Below are 26,496 nucleotides of genomic sequence, written 5' to 3' on the forward strand. Positions count from 1 at the left end.
CACCCCTGCCTTGTCCCAAGGTGTAGCCCGAGGTACCCCGCGCACGTCAGCAGGCTCGCTACCGGTGCCTTTTACAACAGCCGGAACCCAGTCCACAAACTGGAACCCGAACCGTCCGAATACTTCCACAGATACCCCACTCCACCTGATCGAAAGCCTTCTCTGCGTCCATTGCCATTGCCACCTCTACGTCTTTTCCCTTCGGGGGTATCATTGTCACATTTAATAATCTAACATTTGCCAACAATTGCCTTTCCTTTACAAACCCCATTTGGTCTTCCCCTATTACCTCCCGCACACAGTCCTCAATACGCGGGTCCTGGATCTTTGCCAGCAACTTAGTGTCCACATTTAATAGCGACATCGGACAGTAGGACCCACACTGCTCCACATCTTTATCTTTCTTCAGTATTAGGGATATGGACGCCTGTGATAATGTTGGGGGGAGTTACCCCTTTTCTCTTGCCTCATTATATGCCTTCACCAGCAGAGGCCCCAGGTGCCCACCAAACTTCTTATAAAATTCCACAGAGCACCCATCTGGGCTTGGGGCCTTCCCTGCCTGCATCGCCCATGTTCTCCATCACCTCTGCCAGCCCAACCTCTCCACCTGTTTCTCCTTCACCTTGGGGAACTCCAACCCATCCAGGAACCGCCGCATTCCCCGGCTCTGATTCATAAGCCTCCTGTAGAACTCCTTAAGTACCCCATTCACCTCCACTGGGTCCAGTACCACTCTTCCCCTCCCGTCCTTCACTCTTCCAATCTCCCTCGCCGCCTCCTGCTTCCTAAGTGGGCCAGCATCCACTAGCCTTCTCCCCGTATTCATACACTGGCCCTCTGCAAGTGCCCTAAATAATTAAATACTTGTTAATGGAACACTGCAAGTTCCCCTCTGAATCAAGACTTAAAATGTAGAAAGGTTCACTGAATGAGTATCAGTATAAAGCACTGTTTGAAATTCTGATGAAGTGGTAGTTGTTTATTTTCATTTTTTAGAGTATAGACCTATGCAGGAGTGCAGCATTTCAAGTATTGATTTTTATTTCCAGAAATGAAGGCAGGCTACAAGTGCTAGAGTGTGAGGAAGCAAAGGAGGAGGATGAGTCTAGACCAAAAAGTGTCGCAGGTAATGTTATTAAAACAGTAACACTGTATGCATCATACATGATTGAAATTTCTTTGTAATTGCTACAAAAAATTAACTGTTACAGATACTTGTTAAATCAATGTGGCTTATTTTTGTTGTTTTCATTTACAAGGGAAGAAATATCTTATTGCATTGTTCAACAATAGCATTACAGGGCCCTTTTTGTTGCAATGGAGGAAGTTGAGACAAGATCTGAAAATTTTAAGACTTCAGTTTAGGCAAGTAGGAAAGCAGGAATTTAAGATCATCATTGCCGAGGGAGCAAAGGGAGAGGTTAGAATATTTTCTTTTAATCCAGAAAGTTGTTAGGGCATGAAGCATCATTAGTAATTGAATTGATCATTAATTTTAAAAGGGAAGTGGATAAATATTCTTTTGAAAGAAAATAATGAAAATGTGTTGAGAAAAAGCAGAGGAATGGAACAAATGGATAATTCTTTCAGAAAGGTGGCGAGGTCGATGGTCTGCTTTTGTACCTGCAAGATTTGATTAAATAATTTGCTCCACAAACTAAACATCCCTGTCATTTTGTATTCTTCAACGAGACACATAAAGTCATTTAGAAGTTCGAACTACTGAGCACATAGTCTCAGTTGCGAGTTAACTTCTCACAAAATATTGCAGCTTGTTTGCATTAATTATTTCTGCCAATAAAATAAATTCTGCAATTTTCACAAGAAGGAACAGGATTTATACCCACTTGGAAACAAATGGACTCATCAGCAATAGACAGCATGCTTTTGAGAAGGGGAGGTCATGCCTCACTAACTTGATCGGGTTTTTTGAGGAGGTTTGATGATTGATGAGGGGAGGGCGGTGGGTGTTGTTTACATGGACTTCAGTAAAGCCTTTGACAAGGTGCCTCATGGCAGACTGGTACAAAAGGTGAAGTCACACGGGATCAGAGGTGAGGTGGCAAGATGGATGCAGAACTGGCTCGGTCACAGAAGGCAAAGGGTAGCAGTAGAAGGGTATTTTTCTGAATGGAAGGTTGTGACTTGTGGTGTTCCACCGGGATCTGTGCTGGGGCCTCTGTTGTTTGTAGTATACGTAAATGATTTTTGAGGAAAATGTAGCTGGTCTGATTGGTAAGTTCGCAGATGACACCAAGGTTGGTGGAGTGGCAGATAGTGGTGAGGATTGTCAGAGATACAGCAGGACATAGATAGGTTGGAGACTTGGGGGCATAGAAATGGCAAATGGCGTGTAATGCAGACAAAGGTGAGGTAATGCATTTTAGCAGGTTTAACATAGAGGGGAAATATACCGTAAATGGCAAAACTCTTAGGAATATAGAAAGCTAGAGAGATCTGGGTATGCGGTCCACAGATCTTTGAAAGTGGCAACACAAATGGACACCGTAGTCAAGAAAGCATACGGAATGCTTGCCTTCATTGGACGGGGCATCAAGTGTAAAAACTGGCAAGTCATGCTACAGTTGAATAGAACCTTGCTAAGGCCGCACTTGGAATATGGCGCACAATTCTGGTGACCATACTACCAGAAGAGTGTGGAGGCTTTGGAGAGGGTGCAGGTTTACCAGGATGTTGCCTGATCGGGAGGGTGTTAGCTATGCGTAGAGGCTGAATAGACTCAGACTGTTTTCATTAGAATGGCAGAGGTTGAGGGGGTCGATGCCTACAGGATTATGAGGCTCATGGATAGAGTGGATGGGCAGGCACTCTTTCCCAGTGTGGAGGGATCAGTCATGAGGGGGCATAGGTTTGAGGTCTGTGGAGCAAAGCTTAGAGGAGATGTGCAAGGCAGGTTTTTTATGCAGAGGGTGGTGATTGCCTAGAACGCATTGTCAGGGGAGGTTGTGGAAGCATCTCGATAAATACATGGAGAGGGTGGGTATAGAGGGATATGGCACTAGGAAGTACTGTGGGGTTTGGCCACGGGTCACATCACGACCGGTGCAGGTTTGGAGGGCCGAAGGGCCTGTTTCTGTGCTGTATTGTTCTTTGTTCTTTGTTTCTCCAAAACTGGAAGATTGTAGTATTTTGTGGCTGCTAAGTATTTCAAATGTACAGATTTCAGGTTAGGATATTCAGCCAGTTGTGTATAAGTATACATTTTTTAATTAACAGAAAATAATGTAAATTTATTCCTATTCCTTTCATTCCTTTAACAAGCCCTTTCATTGTAAAACATTTTGATTTAGAAATTTGTTTTCCAATGTATATGCAAATGTATACTGGTAATTTGAAAGATATTTGAAATATATAGCTATAAACTTTGGATTTTAGCTTCAAGACACTACAGTGATGATTTTGATGATTATTCTGATTCCAAATTTGGAGGTGAAGGATTTGGATCAGATTATGACAATATAGCCAAGACTGAATGTATTCCAAAAAACATGGAAACTGAAACAGAGACAAACAAGCAGGTACCATATTAATTTTGTGAACTTGATTCTTGCACTGAAGACTTCAAATACAACTAAACGTTCACCCTTTTATTCCAACCTTGCAACCCACCCACAACTTTTTTATTGTGCAAATGATTCAACCAATGACTCAAAACACTGAGTATGTTGCCCTTCTTGGTTTGTTCTGAGACTCTTTAATCCTGTATTATACTAGATATCAACCAGTAGTTCCTTTTTTCATTAAAATACGCTTAACTACTGGGGTTTGCAGCCCTGGAAGGGGTTGGTTTAGCCACCGTGGTCTTCGAGATGAGACGAGGCTGCGTGGGTCCCCCAGGGGAGCCGAGGCCATGGGATGCCCTCCCAAGGGGAGCCGAGGCCGGTCTGCGTCCCCCCCCTCCCCTAAAGGGGAGCCGAGGCCAGGCTGCGTGGGCCCCCCACACCGATGAGGTGAGCTGAAATCAGGCTCCCACCCGAAAGGAGTGCCAGAGTGAGTAGAGGTGGATGCAGGTGTGTGAGTGGGTTCTCCTATTAAAAATAAAAAGAAGGTAAGATTTGGAAGTATTTATTGACTGACAGACCTTTATTATTTTAATAAATGTATACATATAAGACAAAGAAAACACCTTCTAAGTTTGATTTTGTATGTTTTTACCAGTTGTGAAATAATAATCACTTTTCGTGGTTTAATTCATCAATATAATAAGGATTTTCTCGTGTTCCTTCAGTACTTTTTGGAGGTCCAAAATGTTCTGCAGCTGGAAAGGTTTGAGAAACCTTGTATTACCGAATAAAATTCACGGAGGTCAGAAATTCTTGGAAGTGGCTGAGTAGCTACTTGTAATGGTAATTAATGCAAGGTCATCTTCTCTTTCAAATATATTCATGCTGTTGCAAACGTTATTTTTAAAGCCCAGACCAAAGGGAACTTCCCTCATTGTATATTTAGTGATATGAGTTAATAAAGGTGTCTCTAATGGTAAGATAAGGTAAAGTCGCTATAGTCCCTCATAGGCTGCATTCCCCTTTGAGGGAAAGAGCTGACTGGTGGTGATTTAACCTGAGGATCGCCGCATCTTGCGAGGGGCAAGGTTGAGAAGGTGGGGTCTTCATGAGTAACTAATGTTAGGCATGTATCTGTTGGTGTGCTATATGGCAAGTAGCTGTAGGTGCGCTATATGGCAAGTAACTGGGGGACAACCTTGGCAGAATTGAGACGTTCAAATCAGACTGAGATGTACATAGCAAATTGAATGTAATCAGAAATGAAAATTCACAAAATATTAATGCTTGCTAGAATACTTGCTGCTTTATTGTTTTCTTTGGAAAAAAGCAAAGAACAATGTATGGATCAGCAGACGAGAAGTGCCACGAGAAAGAGAGAGCAGTTGGAGCAGGAATGTTTTTGTGGTGTGACACAGATGAAGATGCAGGAGGGTAACGGGGCAGCACTGCCCACCCAATGGTCGATGGAGCAGCTGGTGGAGTTTTCAAATGGTAAATTCCAGCAGCAGAGAAAAGAGGCCTCAGAGGATTTGGCCACGGTGGGGGAGCCGCTTAAGGTGGCGATCGAGCAGGTGGAGCAGAGGCAGGAAGCTCAGGGCCTGGCAATCCAGAAGGTGGAGGAGTCAGTGGAGCATGAGGATCTGCCGACCTCATTGGAGGCGGAGCTGAGCAGCCAGAAAAGGCTGAGAGAAATTGGAGGACCTCGAGAACTGTTCCAGGAGGCGGAATTTGAGGATTGTTGGGGTGCCTGAAGGCATTGACCGTGCGGAGGCTGCCAAGTTTTTGACAAGTATGTTGGAGAAGCTGATGGGGGAGTGGCCTTTGACTGACCCCTCGAGGTGGATCGGGTGTACAGGGCGCTGAGGAGGAGGCCGCAGGTGGGGTAACTGCCGAGGGAGATTGTGGTGAGGCTGCATGTGTTCCTGGATAGAGAGAAGATCCTGAGATGGGTGAGGCAGACTAAGAAGTGCACTTGTGAGGGGAGTGAACTGCTGATTTATCAAGACCCGGTGCGGAGCTGGCGAAGTGGATGTTGCATATTATCGGACAAAGGCCGCCCTCTACAAGAAGAGGGTGAAGTTCGGGGTTTTATACCCTGCCCAGTTGTGGGTGACGTATCAAAAACAGGGGGCTGCATTCTCCGTTTCAGAGACTACTGTCTCACGCCGTCGTGAAAACTGGCCTTTTACGGCAGTAAAACTGTCATCAAAAGGCCACATATTCACAACCCTGCAGTGGGCTAGCCAGGAGCCGCCGTGAAGCTCGCAGCTCCAGCTGCAGATATGCCCCCCCCACCCCCCGCACTTCTGGGTCAGAGGCCGCGCATGCGCAAGGCGGTGGCCTCCAGCGGCCGCGCCCTGCTCCATGGCGGGTTCAGACCGCGGAGTTGGACCGCGGAAATAGTGCCCCCGATCAGCCTCGCGCCCGACCCAGACCGCCCGCTCAAAAGAAAGTACCTCGGTCCCGTATGAGGCCCTTCCTGCCCTCCGATCGGCCCGACCCCGACCCTGGAGGCTGTGGACTGAGTCCGCATCCGCCTCGCGAGTTTCCCGAACGGTTGGGACCATATTCGATCGATGCCGCCGGGACTTCTGCTGGTCGGGAGCGGAAAATAGCGGGGGGGGGGGGTGGCTGGGGGGGGCACTCGGGGAGTACACCGCTTTTCGGGGACCGGAGCATCGAGGAACGGCACTGGTTCCGATTCCTTGCGTGGAACTGGATTCTCCGCCCGAGAGCCGGACGTGATTTCGGTGTCGGGGTGCGGAGACTCCAGCCCAGGAATTTTACTTTGACTCGTCGGAGGAGGCGATGGATTTTATGAAGGACCATGGACTGGGAGGAGTGTGAGAACATTGAACATTGGAGAGGAGTTCTGTGTAAATTGTGGGGCATATTGGGTGGGTGAATTGGGGGATGTTATGATGCGGGAATGGTGATGATGAATGTTCTTTTTGTTTCTCTTTGTTTGTTGGTGGTTGGGAGTGATGGCAGGGGAGTGGACTGAAAGGGTGAGAGGAAGTCAAGGGGTATGGGCATGAGCCACCATGCTAGCTGGGCGGGCTAGTTATCGGGAGTGAAGTGGGGAGTTGGAAAAAGGAAGGCGTTGGGGAGTGGGGATTGGGCTAGTTGTTTGGTTGTGGGCGGTGGAGGGGGGGGTTGCTGACATGGGTGTGGTTAGTGTGGAATAGTTGGGAACGGAGAGATGGCGCAGACGTCTGGGGGTGGGCCTGGAGAGGCGCGTGACGTGGGCCAGAGGCTGGCTCAAAATGGGGTATGGCTGATTGGCAGGGGAGGGGAATGGGGAGTCCCCTGACCAGGCTGGTCATGGGGAACGTGCAACGGTTGAATGGTCTTGTGTGTTCGCGCATCTGAGGAGTTTGAAGGCGGATGTGGTGTTTTTGCAGGAGATGCACCTGAAGTTGGGGGATCAGACGAGGCTGAGGAAGGGTTGGGTGGGTCAGTTGTTCCACTCTGGGTTAGACATGAAGACCAGGGGCGGGATTCTCTGAAATGGAGGCAGAGTGTTCGCGCCGTCGTGAACGCCGTTGAGGTTCACGACGGCGCGAAATGGCCCCTATCTCGACATATTCAGGGCCCGATAATGGGCTAGGAGTGGCGCCGCATCATTTACGCGCGCCAGGCCTTGGCGCCGTGTAAAGGCGGCACCGCATACATGATGCGGCCGGCGCCGCATAACTGGCGTCACCCGCACATGCGTGGTTGCCGTCCAAATCCGAGTCCGCCCCGCAAGAAGATGTCAGACGGATCTTGCGGGGCTGCGGAAGAAAGGAGGTCCTCCTTCAGAGAGGACGGCCCGACGATCGGTGGGCACCGATTGCGGGCCTCACCCCATTTCAGGCCCCCCCCCCGGTGCACGATCCCCCCACCCCCGCAGCCCCCCCCTCCCCCAGCGTTCCCGCGCTGTTCCCGCCGGCAGCAACCAGGTGTGGACGGCGCCGGGGGGAACCCGCCGTTTTGGGCTGGCCGCTCGGTCCATCTGGGCCTGATAATAGCGAGGGTGCCGGAGAATCGCCATTTTGGGTGACTCGGGCGATTCTCCAGCCTGCGCCGCGCGGAACTCGACGGGGCCGTTCTCGCCGCTTGGGAGAATCGCGGGAGGGCATCGGACCGGCGTCGCGGGAAGATTTGGCGACTCAGGCGATTCTCCCAACCGGCGTGGGAGCGGAGAATCGCGCCCAAGGGGTTGGCGTTGTTGGTTAATAAGAGAGTGGCTTTTGAGGTGAGGAGCATTGTGGCCGATCCGGAGAGCAGTTATCTGATGGTCAATTGGAAGCTAGAGGAGATGCCGATGGTCATGGCGAATTGTATGCCCCGAATTGGGATGATGTGGACTTTGAGGCGAATGTTGGGAATGATCCCAGACCTGGACACGCATAGGCTGATTAAGGGGGACAATTTCAATATGGTCCTATATACGAGTTTGGACCAGTAAAGTACAAAGTCGTCGAGGGCGTCTACGGTGGCTAGAGAATTGAGGGGTTTGGTGGACTGCATGGCCTGGAGGATTGGGAGGTCGAGGATGAAGGAGTTTTCGTACTTTTCACATGTGCATCGGATATCTTCCCGGATCAACTTTTTTGTTATGGACAAGGCACTGCTGGCGGGGGTGGCCAACTCGGCGTACTCAGCGATTGTAGTTTCCTATCATGTGCCGCAATTGGGTGGATTTGCGGATGGTGCAGGTGGAGGCCCAATGGTCGCATGGAGGTTAGCTGTGGAGCTGTTGGCGGGTGTGGGGTGTGTGAGCGGATGAAGGCTGCCATTTGGGGTTATGTGGAGTTGAACAACACGGGGGAGGTCACGGCCACCACGCTGTGGAAGGCACTTAAGCTGGGCAGGAATTTATTTCAATCCGGGCGCATAGCGAGAGGGTGGAATGAGAGGAGAAGGTGAGGCTGGTAGAGGAGCTTCTGAGGTTGGCGGGGAAGTACGCGGTGGCGCCGGAGGACGGGTTGTTAAAGAAGAGGCAGAGGCTGCAGATGGAGTTTGGGCTAGTGTCCACGGGGAAGGTGGTTGGGCAGTTGCGGAGGGCCAGAGGCGTAGTGTATGAGTATAGGGAAAAGGCGGGCAGAATGCTAGTCCATCAGCTGAGGAAGCAGGCAGCGGCATGGGAGATTGGTAGGGTGAGAGATGAGAGGGATGAGTTGGTGACGGACCCAGAGGGGGTGAATGGGGTATTTGAATTGGGGGGCATGGTAGCACAGTGGTTAACACTGTTGCTTCACAGCTCCAGGGTCCCAGGTTCAAATCCCGGCTTGGGTCACTGTCTGTGTGGAGTCTGCACGTTCTCCGTGTCTGCGTGGGTTTCCTCCAGGTGTTCCGGTTTCCTCCCACAAGTCCCGAAAGACGTGCTGTTAGGTAAGTTGGACTGAATTCTCCCTCTGTGTACCCGAATAGGTGCCGGAATGTGGTGACTAGGGGCTTTTCACAGTAACTTCATTGCAGTGTTAATGTAAGCCTACTTGTGACAATAATAAAGATTACTGAAGCCTTCTACAGGAGGCTGGCGAGGAGGGGATGAGCCGGTTCATGGATGGGTTGGAGTTCCCTAAGGTGGAGGGGGAGAGGGTGCAGGGGCTGGGGGCCCCGATTGGATTGAGGGAGGTGCTAGATGGCATGGGTGCGATGCAGGCTAGGAAGGGCCCGGGGCTGGGCAGGTTCCCAGTAGAGTTTTAGAAGATGTTTGGAGCGGAGCTGGGACCGCTGTCAGTGAAGACGTATAACGAGGCGAGGGATAGGGGGGCGCTCCCCCCCTACATTGTCGCAGGCTTCCATCTCCCTGACCTTGAAGAAAGATAAGGCCACGAGCAGTATGGGTTGTACCGATATTGCTGCTGAATGTCGATACAGAGTTGTTGGCGAAGGTGCTGGCATCGCAAATAGAGGACTGTATGCTGGGAGTGATAGGGGAGGACCAATCAGAATACATGAAGGGTAGGCAGTAGTCGGCGAATATGCACGGCTGCTTAATGTAATTATGATACCCTCGGAGGGTATCATAAGATAGTTGTGTAGAGGTAATCGTGGCTATGGACGCTGAGAAGGCCTTTGATCGGTTGGAATGGGCATATTTGTTGGAGGTGCTGGGTCGGTTCGAATTTGGTCAGTGGTTTGTGGAGTGGGTATGACTATTGTACAGGGTGCCGGTGGCGAGTGGATGGGTTTGGAGTACAGGATGAGTTTGGGGTACTTTGGATTACATCGTGGGATGAAACAGGGGTGTCTGCTCTCCCGTTGCTTTTCGCCTTGGCGATAGAGCTGTTGGCAATGGCACTTAGGGCATTGAGGGGCTGGAGAGTGATTGGGGGGGGTGGGGGAGGGTGGGCGAGCATAGAGTCTTGCTGTATGCGGACAATTTGGTGTTATATATTTCAGATACCGAGGGCAGCATTGGAGAGATTATGGAGATTTTTGAGGGAATTCGGCCCGTTTTCATGGGGAAGAGCGCGGTGTTCCCGATTAATGCTGGAGGGCAACAGAGGAGGCTGGGGAAGTTACCATTCTCAGTGGGGGGGCGGGGGGAGAGTATTCGATATCCAGGAATTTAGGTGGCACAGGCTGGGCGCAGTTACACAAATTGAACATGGCAGGACTGGTAGAGAGATTTCAAGAGGCGAGATGTGTTGCCACTGTCACCAGGCGTGTGCAGACAGTGAAAATGACTGTTTTGCACAGGGTCTTGTTTGTGTTCCAGAACCACTCTATCTTTGTTCCCAAGTCCTTTCCCGGCAGGATAACGGGGTAATTTTGGGTTTGTGTGGGCAGGGAAGACCCTGCAGGTGAGGCAGGTGATCCTGGAGAGGGGGAGGGGTGCTAGCGTTGCTGAAGTTGATAAACTATTATTGTGCGGCGAACATTGCAATGGTGAGGAAATGGGGGGAGGAGGAAAGATCGATTTGGGGGCGGATGGAGACAGCGTCGTGTAGGGGGACGTATTTGAGGGACTTGTTGGCACCTCTTCCGTTCTCACCAGTCAGGTACTCTGTGAGACCAGTGGTGGTTTTGGAGTTGTGGGTGTGGAGTCAATGAGGGAACATTTCTGGCTGGGGAACATGTCGTTTTGGGCACTGATATGTGACAACCATAGGTTTGTGCCGGGGGGGCTGGATGCGAGGTTCCGGGTGTGGCAGCAGTTGGGGATATAGTAATTTTGGGACTTGTTCATAGGGGACAAGTTTGCGTGACTAGAGGAATTGTATAAGTTGCACAAAGGGAACCGCTATAGGTCCTGCAGGTAAGAAGTTTTGTGAGGAGAGAGTGCCATCCTTCCCGGGCTGTCACCTCCAGTATTGCAGGATAGGTTGTTGAAGGATTATGATATAGGGGAGGGGCGGGTGTTGTATATCTACAAGAAATTGATGGAGAGGGAGGCTGCACCGGTGGAGGAGATTAAGCGCAAATTGGAGAAGGAGCTGGAAGGGGAGGTGTGGGCCAGGATGTGGGTAGAGGCCTTGGTTGGGTGAACGCATCCTCACCGTGTGCAACGTTGAGTCTCATTCAGTTTAAGGTGGAAGATAGGTGTGGACGGTGTGCGGGGGGCGGGGGTGGGGTCCAAAGCTGAGGGGATTCTGACAGAGGTTCTCGAATGTTATGTCTGAGATTCTGGGGGTGGGGGTGGCCCCGATTCCGGAGGTGGCAATATTTGGTGTGTCGGAAGATCCGGTATGGGAGGGGCGGGGGGGATATTCACTGGAAATATACACATGCAATGTTTTGTGACTAGAAGTGTAGACAAAAACTTTCAGGATGAGAATTGGGCGCAAATGAATTCAGACAGCCAAATGAGAAAAACTGAAATTATGTGGGAATGCCAGGCAATTGAACAGCCAAGTAGGCAAGGCAGGCCAGGAGGGGGTGGGTGAAAACAAGCAGATTTACCAGGGAGTTAAATACTTACTGGCTGAGCAGCAGGAAGCCAATAAGTCAATCAAAGGTCTCAGGCATCCAGTTATAGTGTTATGGGAGGTAGGTGATGTAATAATGTAACATAGGTGACCAGTGGTCTCTCAGAAGCAGCTAGCCAATTAGAGATGAGGTAAAGAATGCTGGAACTATAAAGGACACGAGTCAGACCAGTGACTACTTTACTAGATTTTGACTACAACAAAATTCAATTGCTAAGGGCCAGACTGGTACCATGTGCAAAAATTACCCAAGTTAAATTATTACTTCAGAGTCAGTCAGCAATAAGGGACATAAATGAAAATTGTCGATGAGAAAATTTCAGATTGATATCAGAACCAAGCATGAAAAATATGTGGAATAACCTGGTAGACCTGGCCCAGGAACAAAAATGATATCAGGATTCAATGATTGAGTGTAGGATGTTAAAATTATGCTTTTCACTGTGCTAATAGGTAATTTGTCTCTGCCTTTGCATAAACTTATTTACATAAGCATAACCAGAGGCCATCGGTTTAAGATAGTCACCATGAAATCCAACCGGTAATTCCCAAGACAATTCTTTACCCAAAGAGTGATGAGAATGTGGAACACTCTACCAAACGTAGTGGTTGAAATGGCTAGTTTAGATGCATTTAAAGGGGAACTAGAGAAGCATTTGCAGGAGAAAGTAATAGCTGGTTATGATGATAGATTTCAATGAGGGTAGATGGGAGGCAGCTTGAGTTGAGGACAGATGCCGGCATGGATAGATTGCAATGAAAGACCTCTTGTGCTGTATATCTTATGTAGTTCTCTTGAGGATTCCTGATTTTAATTGTTCACCTTTGATGGTTGTGACTTTAGCTGCCAAGAGGTTCTAAGTTCTGGAATTCCCTACCTTAATCCCTCCAATCCCTATCTCTCTTTACTCCTTTAAAATGCTCTTTAAAACCCACTCTAAGCTTTTGGCCATCGGCCCAGTATCACCTTATGTGGCTCTGTGTCTAATTTTGCTTCAGAGTGCACCAATGAAGCGCATTGGGATCTTTTATTACACTCAAGATGCGATATAAATAAAAGTTGTTGAATTTCAAAATTGCTTATTTCAACCCACTATTGGTCCTTCTCATCTTTTATTTCCCTCCCCACACATCATTACATCTCTCCTGATGCATGACTCAAGCAGCAAAATAGGTATCTTCTATATATTGCTCTTTCTGAGAAGACATGGATTAAAGAGTTTCTTGGCCTAGAATTAGAGTTTCCAAAATAAATATTTTCAACAATTAAATGTGTTTTGGGATAATCAAGATGGTCTGCTATGCTTTTCTTTTAGGAAGAAGAGCATGGCATGCTAGCGAAAGGTAAGAGATATCTCTTTCTAATCATGATAGGTTTGAATGATCATTTACGTCTAAGAATTATTTTAATTCTTCTGTTAGTGTTTTTTTAATATTTGCTGATGTCAGGGTCGATTTTCAAACATCAGCCACGGGCGTGATTCTCCGTTAGCTGTCGGCAAAATTGGGAAATGCGGCAAAATTGCGGCAGGCGCCGATTTGACACCAAATCGTGATTCTCTCTCACCTCGAAAATGCCGTCAATGCGTTTCACTCCGTACATACAGTAGGCACAGTTTGCATACCATTAGCGGGCCCAACCCGGTACTCTCCAGGGCCTCCGCAATTCTCCGCCCCCAAAGGACTGAGTTCCTGATGGCGTGGTTCACTTCTGTTTTTAAAAATCATGAAACCAGCGTGGCGGCTGCTGAGGGAGAGAGAGGAGGTATGGAAACATAAGAACATAAGAACTAGGAGCAGGATTAGGCCATCTGGCCCCTCGAGCCTGCTCCGCCACTCAATGAGATCATGGCTGATCTTTTGTGGACTCAGCTCCACTTTCCGGTCCGAACACCATAACCCTTAATCCCTTTATTCTTCAAACAACTATCTATCTTTATCTTAAAAACATTTAATGAAAGAGCCTCAACTGCTTCACTGGGCAAGGAATTCCATAGATTCACAACCCTTTGGGTGAAGAAGTTACTCCTAAACTCAGTCCTAAATCTACTTCCCCCTATTTTGAGGCTATGCCCCCTAGTTCTGCTTTCACCCGCCAGTGGAAACAACCTGCCCGCATCTATCCTATCTATTCGCTTCATAATTTTATATGTTTCTATAAGATCTCCCCTCATCCTTCTAAATTCCAATGAGTACAGTCCCAATCTACTCAACCTCTCCTCGTAATCCAACCCCTTCAGCTCTGGAATTAACCTCGTGAATCTCCTCTGCACACACTCCAGTGCCAGTACGTCCTTTCTCAAGTAAGGAGACCAAAACGGAACACAATACTCCAGGTGTGGCCTCACTAACACTGTATACAATTGCAGCATAACCTCCCTAGTCTTAAACTCCATCCCTCTAGCAATGAAGGACAAAATTCCATTTGCCTTCTTAATCACCTGTTGCACCTGTAAACCAACTTTTTGCGACTCATGCACTAGCACACCCAGGTCTCTCTGCACAGCAAGCATGTTTTAATATTTTATCATTTAAATAATAATCCCTTTTGCTGTTATTCCTACCAAAATGGATAACCTCACATTTGTCAACATTGTATTCCATATGCCAGACCCTAGCCCATTCACTTAGCCTATCCAAATCCCTCTGCAGACTTCCAGTATCCTCTGCACTTTTTGCTTTACCGCTCATCTTAGTGTCGTCTGCAAACTTGGACACATTGCCCTTGGTCCCCAACTCCAAAGCATCTATGTAAATTGTGAACAATTGTGGGCCCAACACTGACCATGAGGGACACCACTAGATACTGATTGCCAACTAGAGAAACACCCATTAATCCCTACTCTTTGCTTTCTATTAATTAACCAATCCTCTATCCATGCTACTACTTTCCCCTGAATTCCATGCATCTTTATCTTATGCAGCAACCTTTTGTGTGGCACCTTGTCAAAGGCTTTCTGGAAATCCAGATATACCACATCCATTGGCTCCCCGTTATCTACCGCTCTGGTAATGTCCTCAAAAAATTCCACTAAATTAGTTAGGCACGACCTGCCCTTTATGAACCCATGCTGCGTCTGACCAATGGGACAATTTCCATCCAGATGCCTCGCTATTTCTTCCTTGATGATAGATTCCAGCATCTTCCCTACTACCGAAGTTAAGCTCACTGGCCTATAATTACCTGCTTTCTGCCTACCTCCTTTTTTAAACAGTTGTGTCACGTTTGCTAATTTCCAATCCGCTGGGACCACCCCAGAGTCTAGTGAATTTTGGTAAATTATCACTAGTGCATTTGCAATTTCCCTAGCCATCTCTTTTTAGCACTCTGGGATGCATTCTATCAGGGCCAGGAGATTTGTCTACCTTTAGCCCTATTAGCTTGCCCATCACTACCTCCTTAGTGATAACAATCCTCTCAAGGTCCTCACCTGTCATAGCCTCATTTCCATCAGTCACTGGCATGTTATTTGTATCTTCCACTGTGAAGACCGACCCAAAAAACCTGTTCAGTTCCTCAGCCATTTCCTCATCTCCCATTATTAAATCTCCCTTCTCATCCTCTAAAGGACCACTCTTAGCCACTCTTTTTTGGTTTATATATTTGTAGAAACTTTTACTATCTGTTTTTATATTTTGAGCAAGTTTACTCTCAAAATCTATCTTACTCTTTATAGCTTTTTGAGTAGCTTTCTGTTGCCCCCAAAAGATTTCCTAGTCCTCTAGTCGCCCACTAATCTTTGCAACTTTGTATGCTTTTTCCATCAATTTGATACTCTCCCTTATTTCCTTAGATATCTACGGTCGATTTTCCCTCTTTCTACCGTCCTTCCTTTTTGTTGGTATAAACCTTTGCTAAGCACTGTGAAAAATCGCTTGGAAGGTTCTCCACTGTTTCACCATAAAGTCTTTGCTCCCATTCTACCTTAGCTAATTCTGCTCTCATCCCATTGTATTCTTCTTTGTTTAAGCACAAAACACTCGTGTTTGATTTTACCTTCTCACCCTCCATCTGTATTTTAAATTCCACCATATTGTGACCGCTCCTCCCGAGATGATCCCTGACAATGAGATCATGAATCAATCCTGTCTCATCTAGGACCGCTTGTTCCCTCGTAGGTTCCATTACATACTGTTCTATGAAACTATCGCGGATACATTCGATAAACTCCTCCTCAAGGCTGCCTTGACAGACCTGGTTAAACGAATCGACATGTAGATTAAAATCCCCCATGATAACTGCTGTACCATTTCTACATGCATCAGTTATTTCTTTGTTTATTTCCTGCCCCACCATAATGTTACTATTTGATGGCCTATAGACTACTCCTATCAGTGACTTTTTCGCCTTACTATTCCTGATTTCCACCCAAATGGATTCAACCTTATCCTCCATAGCATCAATGTCATCCCTTACTATTGCCCGGATGTCATCCTTAAATAACAGCTACACCACCTCCCTTACCATCCACTCTGTCCTTCCGAATAGTTAGATACCCGTGGATATTTAACTCCCAGTCGTGACCATCCTTTAACCATGTTTCAGTAATGGCCACTAAATCATTGTCATTCACGATGATTTGCGCTGTCAACTCATTTACCTTATTCAGAATACTACGAGCATTCAGGTAAAGTACACTTATATTGGCTTTTTTACCTCTGTTTTGAATCTTAACACCTCTCTCAGTAACCTCTCCCAAGTTATATTTCCTCTTAACATTTCTCCTAACTTTCCTTGTCGTTTAACCCATATCTTCATGTAACAACCTGCCGTGTCGCTTACCATTAATGTTTTCACTTCCTGTTTTATTCCTTTTAGTATTCCTGGTCCTATTCACTGAGCTCCCCTCAGTCACTGTACCTGTACTGTCACCCTTTTTGATTTTTGACTATGGCTTCTCTGCCTTAACTTTCCCCTTTACTGCCTTTTGTTTCTGTCACTGTTTAACTACCTACAACTTCCTGCACCGGTTCCCATCCCCCTGCCACATTAGTTTAAACCCACCCCAACAGCTCTAGCAAACACCCCCCCAGGACATCGGTTCCAGTCCTGCCCAGGCGCAGACCGTCCGGTTTGTACTGGTCCCACCTCCCCCAGAACCGGTTCCAATGCCCCAGGAATTTGAATCCCTCCCTCTTGCACCATTCCTCGAGCCACACATTCATCCTATCTATCCTGACATTCCTACTCTCATTAGCTCGTGGCACTGGTAGCAATCTTGAGATTACTACCTTTGAGGTCCTCATTTTTAGTTTAACTCCTAACTCCCTGAATTCAGCTTGTAGGACCTCGTCCCGTTTTTTACCTATATTGTTGGTGCCTATGTGCACCACGTTGCACCAGGGAGGCAAATTACCATCCTGGAGTCTCGATTGCGTCCGCAGAACCGCCTGTCTATTCCCCTTACGATTGAGTCCCCTATCGCTATAGCCCTGCCATTCTTCTTCCTGCCCAGCTGCGCAGCAGAGCCAGCCACGGTGCCATGAACCTGGCTGCTGCTGCCTTCCCCTGGTGAGCCATCTCCCTCAACAGTATCCAAAGTGGTATATCTGTTTTGCAGGGAGATGACCGCAGGGGACACCTGCACTGCCTTCCTACTCTTGCTCTGTCTTTTGGTCACCCACTTTCTATCTCCCTCAGTACCTTTCACCTGCAGTGTGACCAACTCACTAAATGTGCTATCCACAACGTCCTCAGCATCACGGATGCTCCAAAGGGAGTCCATCCGCAGCTCCAGAGCCGTCAAGCGGTCTAACAGGAGCTGCAATTGGACACACTTTTTGCACGTGAAGGAACCAGGGACAGTGGACGTGTCTCTGAGCTCCCACATCGCACATGAGGAGCATGACACGGGTCTGAGATCTCCTGCCATGTCTTAAACCTTAGGTAAACTTATACAACTACAATTCCAAAAAACAAAAGAAAAAATAAATTAGACAATGAAAAGAAAAACCACTTACCAGGGATAAAAAGCACCTCCTTCCCACCCAGCTTCGAATTCCCACCTAGATTCAAATTCCCCAACTCACTCTTTGCTGTGTCTCACTCTGGCTGTGTCATCTCTGGCTCACTGGGAGAACTGACTGGGAGTGAGTTACAAGTTGCTCTTTTTAAATTGGCCTGAGTTTACCCCCCTCCTGCTTTTAGATCAAAGTAGATTAAAGTGACTGACACTTAACTGCCAACCAGTTATATGAGTGGGGGGTCATCCATTGTTAACCTACACTGCACAATTCTAGGTTAATTTAAATAAATTTAAACTCCTGAAATTTAAAAGGAACTGCCTTACCAATTTTATTTGATTCAATTCCAACCTAGATTCAAATTCCCAAACTCACTCTTTGCTGTCTCACTCTGGCTGTGTCTTCTCTGGCCCACTGGGAGAACTGGGTCCAACATCCCTGTAGTTTGCTGACAATTGGGCTGCTGGCCGGGAGGCTTCTGCCAGGACTGGGCAAGAATTGGGGGGTGGCCAGGAGGTGGGCTGTGGGGTCAGAGTGGACGGGCATGGAGCACCATTGCTTCAGCCGGAAAGTCAGCCATGCAGCTGCGCACACCACTAATTCCCCACTTTGAACCTGGTGCCACGGGTCATATAGGTGCCCCCCCAAGGGTGCCCTCTGGCCCCAGCCGACCCATCTGCTGTAAGCGGGTGCTCCAGCACAACCAGTGCCATCTTTTTTGGCTGGGATAAGTTTGTGTAAGGAGTGTAATGTGTATGTGCGGCTGCAGCTTGTCAGCCTCCCGAGTGCCGATCACGGACCCGGCATATCCCACACCATTTTTCTGTGGAATCGAGTGTGTTCTACGTGGCACACCGCGCTGCCAGACCCTCAACGGTAGCAGAATCGGCGCCAGTATTTCTGTCATAAAAGTCCACGGATTCTCCATTGGCATCAACACTTAGTCTCAGAAATGGAGAATTCAGCCCCATATGTTTTATAAATCTCCAAAATAATTTTGCCTAACTTGTAAAATATTTTTAATTTCTTTGAATCACAGCAATTTTCACAGGCGGTAAAAACTTTTAATTTTTGCTGGCAAATTACTTTGTGGTATTGTCACTGGACCAGCATTCCAGAGATCCAGGGAAAGATTTGGGAATCCATATTCGAACCCCACCACGGCTGTCCTTACCTGTTTTTTCAAATTCATTACACGGGATGTGAACATTGCTGGCTGGGCCAGCGTTTATTGCCTGTCCTTAATTGCTTGCCATTTCAGATTGCATTTGAGAGCTAACCACATACTCTGGACCTGGAGCCAGATGTAGTCCAGACCAGGTAAGGATAGCAGATTTCCTTCACATTAGTGAACCAGATGGGTTTTTATAGCCATCGACAATCATTAGACATTTCATTCTAGATTTTTGTTGAATTCAAAATTCACCATCTGCCATGGCGGAATTTGAACCTGGGTCCTGGATCTTGCTCTGGGTCTCCAGATTACTATTCCAGTGACAACACCATTGCGCTACTGTCTCCCCATATGGTCTGTCCTACTTGTGACTCCTGACCCACAGCAATGTTGTTGAATCGTAAATGCTGTCTGAAATGGGCAATTAGGATGGGCAACAAATGCTGGCCTTGCAGTGGTCGGTTGGACTGTTTCCTCATTGCGGCTTTAAATGTTTGAACCCCACAATGCGATAACAAGCTTACACACACTGACCGACGGTCACTCTTCCTTTTTCGAGGCTTCGCTGCATCCTCACTCCGGGTACTTCGAGCGGCCGCCGTTTCCCGCCATAACTGATTTACCTTGCTTTGCACAGCTTGTAGTTCAAAAGCACTTTTTGTGTGGCCAACTCAACCACTTTGCGTAAGGATATTCTGGTTTCTACCAGCAACTTGTTCTAAATATTCTAGTTATTTATTCCGCAGACCAAACGGTCACGTAACATATCACTGAGAGATGGATCGAATCCACAATGTTCCGACATCAAACCTGGTTACAAAAGCAGATACTGTTTATCCAGGACTTCTAATGGCTGAGTAGAATTTATAGCGTTGTATAATAATGAAGGCCAAGGATTGAAGTGGTCGCTCACTATTTGCACTATTTGATCAAAGGACTTGGTGTCCAATTCTCTGGAGATGTTAAGCTTCTCAAGAGGTTATATATCTGTGCCACAAACTGAGTGTATTGTAACTTTTGCTTGTCTTCTGCTGTGAATTAATTGGCAGCAGAGGTGTTTAGGGAGGAGTTTCTAGAGCTGTGGCAGTTTTAAGGGGCGATCCTTTACAGGCCACATAACTCGCCCAGAGTTTATGGGAATGGAGCATGCGAATCTGAGCCTATCAGGTGCCAGGGCGTGAGCCTCAACTTCCAGATGAAATGGGTCGATTTTTCCAAATAATGGCATAGCTGTTTGACTGTAGTTGATTCTTTTTCATGACACCGAGAGGCCCACCCCCCGCCCCCTATTAAACGTTGCCGAGACTGGAATGATTTATTCTCACTGCCAATGTTGTGGCGCGAGGTAATACAACAAAGCAGTGTGAAATCACAATGGTGATTTATTTAACAAAGGAAGAACTTTAAATTACAGATCAGCACAACTCCAACACAGGAGTAGTTCTCTCAACTCCCAGGCTTACTCTGATAAACCCACAGTTCGCAGGTTCACGCCCTGGCACCTGATAAGCTCAGATTTGCATGCTCCATTCCCATAAACTCTGGGCGAGTTATGTGGCCTGTAAAGGATTGCCCCTTAAAACTGCCACAGGTCCAGAAACTCCTCCCTAAACACCTCTGCTTCTCTACTTCCCTTTCTTCCTATCTGACCCTCCTTAAAACCTAAAACTCTGATCACGTTTTGGGCATATGCCTGATATGGCTCAGCATCTAATTTCTCTGTTTCAATTGAACTCTATCACTGTCTTCTAATTATTATTTAATATTATTAATTCCTCCTCCTCAGTTTCTCTGCATTGCATTCTTATTTAATATGAACATCTAATTGTCAACCAGAGCACAATTGAGGATAAGATCTCGTAGAAGCCCACTGTAACTTGAGATTCTTATGGTACAAAGAAACTTCACTTTTTAGCAGGTTATAGGTTGCAATACTTGCCAAGTCCGAGCAATGTAAACAACTACAAGAGTACATCTGAAGTCTGATCTAATTAGATTAACTGGAGTCAGGGTTGCTGCTTGTGGCCAGATTTTATATGTGTATGTTACTGACAAGCATGTTGATGAGAAAAGATTTTCTTTGAAAACATTTCAGTGAATGTGAGAAAGTCCTGCAGAATTAAAATTCTTTAAAAGTGCATAATATGTTTTAAAACAGGATTGTCTTTAGTCCGATCTATAAATATCTGTTTTTATAATTTGTAGTTGTGCTGCTGGATTCATTAGACTCAACATCGGATACGCAAAAGCTAGTACATTCTGGTGATGACGGATCAGTGAGGAAACAAGCGACGGATGAAAAACATGACCAGCAAGAACAAGCATCTCAAATGTATACCACTAGTAAGTGGTAAATAATCTGCTCTACTGTCTACACAGTAATGAAAATTATTATATCAACCTATTATCAACTTGCAAAAAAGTAAGAACATTTTTGCTTAACCTTGCACATAATGATGCAGCAGAGCAGTGTTAGACAAGGAAAGAAAAGGAAACAAATCCTGTACTCCAGATCCAACTACCTTGTGGGACAGCCTGTATAATGTGTCAGGAGCTGTGTGTCAAGAATCAGCCTGCTCAGTCACACGAAGACCAGTGACAAAAATGCACAACTTTGAGTAGACATCTTTGGATCAAGGACCAGTTGAACACTACTATGTCTATTGATGCCCAACTGTGTATACTTTTTAGGCAGGGATTAAAGATTATATACACAAGAAAAGACTACAGCTAATATATACAGTATCTTAGAAATAACTTGATTCAGGCCATTAGCCCATTGTGGTTGTACTGTGTTGCAAACCAGCCTAACCCAATTAAATTGCAGTCAACTCCATTGTTCCCATTGCTGTCTTCATAGTTAACTAACTCAAAATAGATAAAGGGCAACATTTTCTGCGCATTTGTGCTGTTTTCTTCAGTGCAATGTATCCAAACTCAGCCAAACAGTGCAAAAAGATTGAGGATTTCCAAGTGCAAATTATGTTAAGCACAAATCAAGTTTCCATAATCTTTTGTACTTAGCTAAAAATAATCGCACTAGAAGCTGACCCTTTCAACAAAGCTAGCCAAGCTCAAGATTGAATTAATCACCATTGCGAGTTTCTGCTAATTGCACCCTTTTGCAGGCCTTAAAATTCATGTTTTTGTTCAGCTGCAGTGGCACTAGTATATATTTTAGAAATATTTACATTTTTTAATATTGCAATTGAAGTGATTACACCAATGTGACAAGTAAATGATTCTGCATTAGTTTAAGTCATTTTCAGTTATTTAAGATCATGTTGCACCTTGTCAAGACCATTCTGGATCTTATATACAGTTAAGTCACCTCTCAGTCTTCTAAATGCCAGTGGAAACAAGCCCAACCTGTGCAACCTTTCTTCCGAAGACAACCAGAAGTCAATATAAAGAATACTGCATCACATTTGGCAAAGTTTTACAATTTTCTTTTGTTCTCTTCAGGTATTTCCTATGGGAAAACTAATAGTGATATTGAGGCCTTGCATCAAGCATATTGCAACATTAATCAGTCTCTGGAAGGCACAGATATAGGGCAAAGTACATTAAATGGAAAAAGCACCAACTTTGTTCAAGACCTTCAGAGTCCTGTTAAGGATTCAACAAGAAATATTTCTACTGCAGAATCTGGTAAGCACAAAATTGAATTGGATATGAATTTTTCACATCGCTCTGTGAAATCACAGATGCTAACTGAGTTGATGCATAAATGCTAAGTATAATCACATAGATAAATGGCTATTGTATTCTTTCAATTATTAGTTGCCATTCATATGGTGAGTGAGAATTTTCTTGCAACATTTACTAGAACCTAAAGGTTTGCAGCCCAGAAGGTATGGGAATGTTCGAATCTACCGATCATATGGTTTGCAATTCAAACCTTTTATTGAGTTTGAGTAAGTCTCTGCCAATGCAATATCTGTAAGTGATAGGCATCCAGAGAAATACATGCAGTCACACTGCTTTTGTTCTCGATAAAAGATGTAACACTCATCAATCCTTTCGACCATGACTATAAATTGTGAAGGAAAGCTCAATTCTTTAGAGCAGGGTTTTTCTAAGTATGGGTCGTGACCCGAAGTGGATGTCGGGAGGGTCATGGGGCAATCGGTCAATGGTGGTCCCAATCTCGGGAGGAGGTCCTAATCTCGGGCGAAGCGCCCAACTGCTGCTACCGGCATTTAAATTAACAATGGCGGCTGCTACCAACTTTAAAATGGGAACGAAATGAGGCTGTGTGCAGTTTTCCGACCATAAGCTGCAGTAGTGTGCAGGTCAGCGTGTCCTGCAAGTCACTTACTGTCAAGCACCCTGTATGCAAATGCTTTTGGCACGAAATCACGGAGGAGAGCTTCTTCCATTTTCTAGCTGTTGGCAAGCAAGGCAAGAGGACTGTGAAGATGGATCATTTTGTTACATGGAAGAGACACAAATAGGCAGCGTACCTACTGGCCAGGATCTCAGATCTGAATCTGCTGGAGGGAGCTACTTAGGAGATTCCATGGCAGAACAGAGCAGTGCAAGTGTTAGTTCTGTACAAAACTTCCAGGGCCTCTGGTGAATAACCTAGAAAGAAGAAACTTCAGTTCAGAACAAAGATGACCTCTTGAGGTATGGTTAGCCCATGTGTGTTATATGCAGTGAGGTACTGCCGATTGAGAGAAGTTTCAGATTTTGACGAGACGTGGTGGGTGAAACAGTCCTTTTGAGGTTGAGACCCCAGAGTCTAACTTGCAGCTGATTCCAAACATAAAGAGCTGCTGTACCTCACCTGTGACAGCACATTAGATAGATACCAAAAGTCCATACCTAGATTTGATCCTCCAAAATACAGCACCTCGCATTTTTCCGGATTAAACTCTATCTGCTATTTATATGCCTAAGTCTCCAATCTATCTATATCTCTGACAATTTCTGGCGCTATCAGCAACTCTGCCAATCTTCGTGTCATCCGCAGACCTACTAATCAGACCACCCACATTTTCCTCCAGATCATTTAAATACATTACAAACAACAGAGGTCCCAGCACTTGTCCCTGCGGAACACCACTAGCTACAGATCTCCAATCTGAAAAAACCCTTCCCCTGCTACTCTCTTCTATAACCAAGCCAGTTCTGTATCCATCTAGCCAGCCCACCCCGAATCCCATGTGACTTTAGTTTTTGTACGAATCTGCCATGTGGGACCTTGTCAAAGGCTTTACTGACGTCCATATAAACTACATCTGGGGATGGTTTAGCACACTGGGCTAATTCGCTGGCTTTTAAAGCAGACCAGGGCAGGCCAGCAGCACGGTTCAATTCTCGTACCAGCCTCCCCGAACAGGCGCCGGAATGTGGCGACTAGGGGCTTTTCACAGTAACTTCATTGAAGCCTACTTGTGACAATAAGTTATTTTCATTTTTTCATTTCATACATGCACAGACCTTCACTCATCAATTTCTTTTGTCACCTTTTCAAAAAATTTATTCAAGTTAGTGAGACATGCCCCTCCCCGTACAAAACCATGCTGCCTGTCATTAACTCATCCATTTTCCTCCAAATGTGCACATATCTTGGACCTCAGTATCTTTTCCAAAAGCATCCCACCACTGATGTCAGGCTCACCGTCCTATAATCTGCTTCCTTTCTTTTAAAAAAAAATATTTTTATTGGCATTTCTCATATTTATAAAACAGTTGTATATATACACATCACATTTTTCTCGCCTGCGCTAATTTCCTTTATTATACAGAGGTTTAGCCTGTCCTTTGTTTAACTGACCCTACGTCTCTTTCCCCCCCCCCCCCCCCCCCCCCCCGCCCGGGTTGCGCAGTCTTTTGGTAACTCATCTATCTTGGTGTTTTAGTAATAAATAAAAGGTTACTCCTCGTTGTTGGCCTCGAACAGGTTTTGGAACAGACCGACAAACTGCCCCCAAGTATCCAGGAAGCCTTCCTCTGACCCTCGGGTGGCGTACTTAATTTTCTCCAGGTGGAGAAATTCTGAAAGGTCAGCGAGCCAGTCTGCAGCTGTGGGTGGTGTTGCCGATCGCCAGCCGAGCAGGATTCTCCGGCGTGCGATTCGGGAAGTGAAAGCAAGGGCGTTGGCCCCCTTCCCCATGTGTAACTCTGGCTGCTCCAATACCCCGAAGATTGCCACTATTGGGCATGGCTTCACCCTCACCCCCACAACCTTGGACATTGCCTCGGAGAAGGCTGTCCAGAACCCAGCAAGCTTGGGGCAAGCCCAAAACATGTGGGTGTGGTTGGCCGGGCCCCTCTGGCACCGCTCACATTTGTCTTGCACCTCCGGGAAGGACCTGCTCATTCGGGTTCTGGTCAGGTGCGCTCTGTGCACCACTTTGAGCTGCATTAGGCTTAGCCTTGCGTAGGAGGAGGTGGAGTTCACCCTGCTCAGTGCTTCGCTCCAGAGTCCCCATCCTACCTCTGTCCCCAGTTCGTCCTCCCATTTTTGTCTGATCTCGTCCAGTGGAGTCCGGGCTCTGTCCAGTAGCTGTCCGTATATTTTCCCACATAGCCCCCCCTTCTCTATGCTTGTGCCTATCAGGTCCTCTAGTAGTGTGCTTTCTGGGGCCCCAGGGTACCCCACTGTCTCTTTGCGGAGGAAGTGTGTTATTTGGAGGTGTCTCATTTCCTGTCCTTTTGCTAGCCTCCACTTCCTCGTCAGTTCGTCTAGTATCGCCAGTCTGTGCCCTACGTAGAAGTCCCCGACCGTCAATGTGCCCCCGTCCCGCCTCCATCTTTTGAAGGTGGTACCTAGCATGGCTGGGGGGAAATCTGTGATTGCCGCAGATGGGGGCCATGGGGGCCATTTTAGTTATCCCGAAGTGTTGTCTGAGCTGGGTCCATGTTCTCAGCGTGGCCGCTACTACTGGGCTTGTTGTGTATCTTGTTGAGGGGGATGGGAGTGCTGCTGTAGACAGGCCCGGAGGGTCATTCCTTTACAGGATGCCTCCTCCATTTGTACCAGCATCAACGGGGCCGAGGTGGAGATGGTTAGCAGTTTCAAATTCCTAGGGGTGCACATCTCCAAAAATCTGTCCTGGTCCACCCACGTAGACGCTACCACCAAGAAAGCACAACAGCGCCTATACTTCCTCAGGAAACTAAGGAAATTCGGCATGTCCACATTGACTCTTACCAACTTTTACAGATGCACCATAGAAAGTATCCTATCAGGCCGCATCACAGCCTGGTATGGCAACTGCTCGGCCCAGGACCACAAGAAACTTCAGAGAGTCGTGAACACCGCCCAGTCCATCACACAAACCTGCCTCCCATCCATTGACTCCATCTACACCTCCCACTGCCTGGGGAAAGCGGGCAGTATAATCAAAGATCCCTCCCACCCGGCTTACTCACTCTTCCAACTTCTTCCATCGGGCAGGAGATACAGAAGTCTGAGAACACGCACGAACAGACTCAAAAACAGCTCCTTCCCCAATGTCACCAGACTCCTAAATGACCCTCTTATGGCCTGATTTCATTAACACTACACCCTGTATGCTTCATCCGATGCCAGTGCTTTTGTAGTTACGTTGTATATTTTGTGTTGCCCTATTATGTATTTTCTTTTATTCCCTTTTCTTTTCATGTACTTAATGATCTGTTGAGATGCTTGCAGAAAAATACTTTTCACTGTACCTCGGTACACGTGACAATAAACAAATCCAATCCAATGCAATCTGTGTCAGGTTCTTGTACCCATCCCCTCACTCTTTCTGCCGTTGCTGCCCAGTGGTAGTACTGTAGGTTTGGTAAGGCCAAGCCCCTTTGATTTTCCTTCTTTGCAGTGTCTATTTTGGGCTTCTCGGGTTCTTAACCCCCCCACACAAATGCCATGATTAGACTGTCTACGTTTTGGAAAAAGGCTTTGGGG

General features: G+C 46.7%; 1 protein-coding gene across 1 annotated transcript in view; it reads left to right on the forward strand.

Moving 5' to 3' along the window:
• cep162 (centrosomal protein 162) overlaps positions 1–26,496 on the forward strand; it is a 211,735-nt gene that overhangs the window by 26,424 nt on the left and 158,815 nt on the right. Inside the window, exons 7-11 of the mRNA XM_072499835.1 lie at positions 1,053–1,129; positions 3,400–3,542; positions 12,772–12,799; positions 20,799–20,936; positions 22,059–22,244. Of these exons, the coding sequence (XP_072355936.1) occupies positions 1,053–1,129; positions 3,400–3,542; positions 12,772–12,799; positions 20,799–20,936; positions 22,059–22,244 (572 nt within the window). The remainder of the gene's footprint in view (positions 1–1,052; positions 1,130–3,399; positions 3,543–12,771; positions 12,800–20,798; positions 20,937–22,058; positions 22,245–26,496) is intronic.

Source organism: Scyliorhinus torazame, chromosome 4 (genome assembly GCF_047496885.1).
Source record: "Scyliorhinus torazame isolate Kashiwa2021f chromosome 4, sScyTor2.1, whole genome shotgun sequence".
Classification (NCBI taxonomy): Eukaryota; Metazoa; Chordata; class Chondrichthyes; order Carcharhiniformes; family Scyliorhinidae; genus Scyliorhinus; species Scyliorhinus torazame.